Raw genomic sequence first — 6,235 nt, 5'->3', positions numbered from 1 at the left:
CACTAGGTGGATGAATAGGTCCACATATATCTCCATGTATACGCTCTAAAAAGCCAGGAGATTCGATGCCAACCTTCAGGGTCGATGGTCTGGCAATTAATTTGCCTTGATAACAAGCAGCACATGAAAATTCATCATTTGTAAGAATCTTCTGGTTCTTTAACGGATGTCCAGTTGAATTTTCAAGAATTCGTCTCATCATTATTGATCCAGGATGACCTATTCGATCATGCCATAGCACAAATATATTTGGATCAGTAAACTTCTGGTTTACGATCATATTTGCTTCAATTGCACTAATTTTTGCATAATATAGGCCAGATGACAGAGTTGGTAATTTTTCCAAAATATATTTCTGGCCTGAGACACTCTTGGTTATACCAAGATATTCAATATTCATTTCATTTAGTGTCTCAACATGATATCCATTTCTGCGGATATCTTTAAAACTTAACAAGTTTCGTGAGGATTTAGAAGAAAATAGTGCATCTTCTATAACAATTTTTGTTCCCTTAGGCAGAATTATAGTAGCTCTTCCGGAGCCTTCTATCATTTTTGAATTACCAGAAATTGTAGTAACATTAGCTTTTCTTCTAAGTAAATTGGAAAAATATTTCTCGTCTTTAAATATAGCATGGGTTGTTCCACTATCAATTACACAAATATCCTCGTGATTTATCATTGATCCAAACAAGATTTGACGCATTTCCATATTTTCTTCACAAAGAAAGAAAGTAAATATTATAATTAATACATAATTTATTATACAAAATTTTATTTTATTACATGGATCTAGAAAAATACAAACATAATATTTAATAAATACAACAACAAAGATAATTGTTTAAATATTATCTGGCTTATCAACATTCATATTTACTTCTGGAAAATTAAAGAAATCAGCTACATCCAGATGCATGGGCTCAATATTGTCCTCAGAGATAAAATTTGTCTCTGGATTATTTTCTGCCCTCTTTAACGATGCCTGATATAGCTGAACCAAGCGTTTTGATGACCGGCAAATCCGCGACCAGTGTCCCACACCTCCACATCTATGACATATTGTTTCTGAATTATTCTTCGGTAAAGCTTCTGGCTTTTTACCCTGCCTTTTATATTGCTGGTTATTTCTCGGTGCCAGCCGAGCATCATGATTAAAATTTCTTCTTTGATTACGACCACGACCACGACCACGACTGGGGCCATGGCCTCTTTCTCGTTGGTTAGAATTTGCCTGATTCACTTCAGGGAGTGGCAAAGAACCAACTGGCCGACTATCATGATTTTTCATTAATAGTTCATTATGTCTTTCAGCAATAAGAAGGTGAGAAAGTAATTCAGAATATTTTTTAAAGCCTTTTTCGCGATATTGCTGCTGCAGGAGCATATTCGCGGGTGGAAATGTGGAGTACGTTTTTTCAAGTTTATCTTGTTCCGTGATTTCATCTCCGCATAAAGTTAACTGAGCTATAATTCTAAATAAAGCAGAATTATATTCAGTTATATTTTTAAAGTCCATCAGTCTCAGATTTAACCAGTCATAACGTGCTTGTGGAAGCATGACCAACTTCAGGTGGTCATACCTTTCTTTTAAATTTTTCCACAATTTCAAGGGATCTTTTAATGTAAGATATTGTAATTTAAGACCCTCGTCAAGATGGTGGCGGAGGAAAATCATAGCTTTTGCACGGTCTTGACTAGATGCCGTGTTATCATCTTTGATGGTGTCTGCCAGACCCATCGATTCAAGATGAATTTCGGCATCTAGTGCCCATGAAGAGTAATCTTTTCCAGAGATATCCAAAGCAACAAATTCAATTTTTGAAATATTTGCCATTTTATGAAAATAAATTTAAATAAACTTCTTACCACTTTTTGTTACCTTGAAAAATTAGTCGGAGCCTCGTGCTGATAACGTGTTGTAAAATGAGACTAAATTAACAATTTAATACTGAAAGAGAGAGTAAATAGGAGAACTGAAAAAGAAGCAAAGCACAGAATATTTTGTTTCTTTTCTTTACGACTATCAATTACCAATTCATGGTAATGTATATATAGGTGTTAATTTAGTGGGATGCCCACTTTTAGTGGGCCCCACTTTAATATAAAAATGTGGTGGGCATTCCACTTATATGTGGACACTCCACTTAACAAAAGGGTTATTTTAATATATGGCCTAAATTAAACTAGTTTTACAAGAAAAAGTTGGTGGCGTAAAAAATTACACAATTTGCAGTAATTTAATATGGTATGACGTTTGTGAGTGTTATTTCTAGATATCACGACTTTTGCTCTCAAGGAAAAAACAAAATTAGTCTGAAAAAATATAATTTATTATTGACATGCTATTTATAATCCCAATTCATTTTAGCCTATAAAAATTATGATGATATCTAGCCAAATTGATATGATACGTTTTGTTAAAATGCATATTATAGAAAATAAATACTTGTTATTTGATAGGTCATATATAATTATAAAAGTAAATTTTATGGAGTAATAGTTAGACCAACTATATTATATTGAATAGAGTGTGAGCCAATTAAGAATTTTTATATTAAGAAGTTGAAAGTTGCATGAATATTAAGAATGTTGCGATAAATATGTGGGCATATCAGGAAAGCTAGAATTAGAAATTAGGATATCCGGAATAATATAAAAGTGACTTTAATGGAGGAAAAGATGCAAAAGAGAAACTAAGATGGTTCATGCATGTTAAAAGGAAATGTATGGATGCCTCGGTGAGGAACTTTTAGAGGTTGGTTATGGATGATTCAAAAGATGTAGAGGTGGAATAGAGAAGCATTGAGGAGATGATTAGACAAGACATGACACAGTTTAATTTTATCAAAGACATAATTTTAGATAAAAAATTATACATGATACGCATTAGGATAGTATGTTAGTAGATAAGTAGTTATAATATTGCTCCTACTTGTAAACATCAATTATTATTATTTTGTTGGTGTAATTTTTGCACTGTTACTAGCTATTTTTTTGCTACATCTGATATTGCGTGCACTTGCTGTCACTTTTTTGGAATATCTATTGTGTTACTATTATCTGATATTTCATGCACTTCTATTTTGATATTCCGTGCATTTCTATTTATTTTTTTTGGACTACTTTTTTCTGAGCTGATGGATTTATAACTTTATTAAAAATAATATTTTTATCTTTAAAATAAAAATAATATTTTTATCTTTAAAATAAAAATAAGATTTGTGTATCTTTTATTCTCCTCAAATTTTATTATATGAAATTATATTAGATATTATTATAATTTTTTTGACAAATTTAACCGAAGGATGGAAGCTATTAAGTTTTAAATATTTTGAGAATATTTTCTGTTAAAAATAATTCAAATATATAATTTAAATTTGGGTATAGTTTAAGGGTGTTTTTTGAGGAGTTTTTGGCTAAAAACATTCTTAAACTATACCCCAAATTTAAACTACATCCTTAAAATATATTATTTTGGTACAAAACATCCTCTGAGTATTTGAAATTAAAGTCAACAATTTTCATCCTTATGTTAGATATTATCAAAAAATTAAGGGATTCAACAAAAACATATGCGGTTAACGTGACTATCGACAAAAGTTTTTCTGCATAATTTCATTACCTGCTATAAAAAGCTCTTGAAGAAAAGAATATTAAAACTATTGGAAACTAGTGTTTGCTGAAACAAAAAATATTAGAAAGGTGTGAGGATACATGATCTGCTCTTCTTCTCATTTGCCAATTGAAAGAAGCCGATGCACTTTTTTCAAAGCGCCATTGTAGTTAGATCAATAAATTTTTGAGTCAATCTGATATTGAGGTGATCAAAATTCTGAATATGTTTCGCATTTAAGTTTCATTCTCCATTATTAGAAGTGGAAGTTTCTAACAAACACCGCTTCTAGCAGATTCAATCGAGAAGAAACATATTTCAATTGATAATTTTTTTAATATTAAATAACAGAAAAAATATTGCATAATGCTAAACTCAATTGTCGAAAAAAGTTCATAATAATATTTTTGGTGTATCTCAGAATAATTAATACAAAGAGGTAACTTAATTTTTATGGGATCTATTAATTTTATGATAAATTCTAGTAGATAAATGAAAATTGTTAATTTTTAAATAATTAAAAAATATTTTTTATTAATAATAATATTTTTAAAATGTAATCTAGTTTGACATATAGTTTAAAAATAATTTTGGTCAAAAAGTCTATTTTCGGGCAAAAAGAAGTCGTGACCAAGAGAAGTTGTAGTTTGTATAAATCTCACATCATCCCCCAATCTTCTGTATACAAATCTACCAATTAAGCAATTTCTTCTAGAAGCTTATATATAAGCACATCACATATTAATTTTAGTGCACCGGATTGTCCTTCTAGAAGCCGCGCCATTTCCAATTCTCTCTGCCAAGTAGGATCCCCCTGTATCCCACGATTTTTATTTAATACCCACACGAATCGAAGAACAGTTCATTTCATTTTCTTTGCTATTCAAAATTATAAAGCTTATATATAAGCACATCACATATTAACTTTCCCAGTCCATATTTAGTATGAGACATGGGTATTTTTATAAAGCAAGAACCCCCTGTTCTTCGTTATGTTCTCTTTGTGTTCCTCTTTTCATGTCCTTCTTTGACTCCCAAAGCAGTGGCACAGCAAGCAACTACTGGAAATGAGTTTCAATATGCAAGGCTCAATCCCCCTTTAGCAATTATCATAATTGTTCTAATTGCTGCGCTTTTTTTCATGGCAGCCTTTTCTATTTACATCCGACACTGCACTCAGTCCTCTGCCATGAGCGGCAGCGTCCGACGAGCGCTATCCTTGCGCCGCCGTGCTGCGGCGGCGCGTGGACTTGACCCATCGATTATTGAGACTTTTCCGACTTTTACTTATGCTGAAGTGAAGGATCATCAAATTGGTAAAGGAGCTTTGGAGTGTGCTGTTTGCTTGAACGAATTTGAAGATGATGAAACGCTGCGTTTAATTCCAAAGTGTGATCACGTTTTTCATCCTGTGTGTATTGATGCTTGGTTGCAATCACATGATACTTGTCCTGTTTGCCGCGCTAATCTCAACCCTCAACCCGATGAACCGCCGATTCAAGTTCCTCAGTTGATCCGAGATGAACCGGGGACTGAGCAGCAACAGCAAAACGATGAAGTTTCGATACGCATAGCGAGTGACGAAGAACAAAGACAACAAGAGGACGAAGGTTCTGTTAGACCTACCGTGAAGAGGAATTTGAGCTTCAACGTGACGAACCGGGTTCCCAAGCAAGAAGAAGGCGGTTCAGTTAAATCGGGAGTTAAGAGAAATTTGAGTTTCAACGTGCCGATTCAACCACCAAGATCAATTTCCATGAGGCCAAGGATATTCAGCAAGTTTAGATCACACTCGACCGGACACTCACTAGTACTACCAGGTGAGAATTTAGACCGGTACACTCTCAGATTACCGGAGGGAGTTCGGAAAGCGGTAATGAACCGGGCTAAAAGCTTTGGAGGTACTTTACCAAGAGACACAAGCTCTAGAAAAGGATACAGAACCGTTACCGGAGATGGAAGCAACAGGGGTTCTAGATCTAACAAAAGGGTGGAGTGGTCTGAACCGGAAGCTAAATCGGACCGGTGGATTTTCAGCATGGCGCCACCATTCTTTTCAAGAGGCTCATCGATAAAGTCACCAAGAGTTGGAGCTGAAGCCGGCGAGGGTTCCACTTCAGGAAGTATGAAAACCGCCGTCAAATTGCCGTCATTCAAATGCTTGGAACCAAAAGGCGATGAAGCCTCTTTGATGTCAGCTGACTCGGCTCGACCGCCGGTTTAGTAAATCCGCATTCCGGTTCGAAGTAAACCGGAATAATTTGGAGTCGGCAATGGTGTAAGGTAATAGAAGACTTTTCGTGGGCTATGGGAAAGGAGATTGGGCCCCTACCTAGAAAACTAAGGAGCCCATAGTTGACTTTAAATTTATTTTTTACGAGAAAACCATTTTTGTTTTAATTTTTTTGTTCTATAAATAAAAACATTTTCATTTTTTTTTTGGTTTTAAGATTTTGTACATATCAATAGTTGATGTAAGCAAATAATCACTTATAATTTTATTTTTTTCCCTATTGGATAATGTCCTCTAGTGACGTAAGTATATGTTTTTTTTCTTCTTGATGTATGGTCTACTGCAATTTTGGTAAAACAGAAATCTAAAGTAAAAAGTAGACTAAA

General features: G+C 33.8%; 1 protein-coding gene across 1 annotated transcript; it reads left to right on the top strand.

The window, feature by feature from the left end:
- The first annotated feature begins 4,397 nt into the window (after window positions 1-4,397).
- Window positions 4,398-6,235, top strand: LOC129886227 (E3 ubiquitin-protein ligase ATL6-like). Its single transcript, XM_055960812.1, has one exon. It carries the CDS (start codon window positions 4,569-4,571, stop codon window positions 5,838-5,840), a length of 1,272 nt encoding a protein of 423 aa, XP_055816787.1. The 5' UTR covers window positions 4,398-4,568; the 3' UTR covers window positions 5,841-6,235.

This window comes from Solanum dulcamara, chromosome 4 (genome assembly GCF_947179165.1).
Source record: "Solanum dulcamara chromosome 4, daSolDulc1.2, whole genome shotgun sequence".
Classification (NCBI taxonomy): domain Eukaryota; kingdom Viridiplantae; phylum Streptophyta; class Magnoliopsida; order Solanales; family Solanaceae; genus Solanum; species Solanum dulcamara.
The sequence above is the reverse complement of the archived record's forward strand: the minus strand, read 5'-3'. Positions and strand labels throughout refer to the sequence as shown.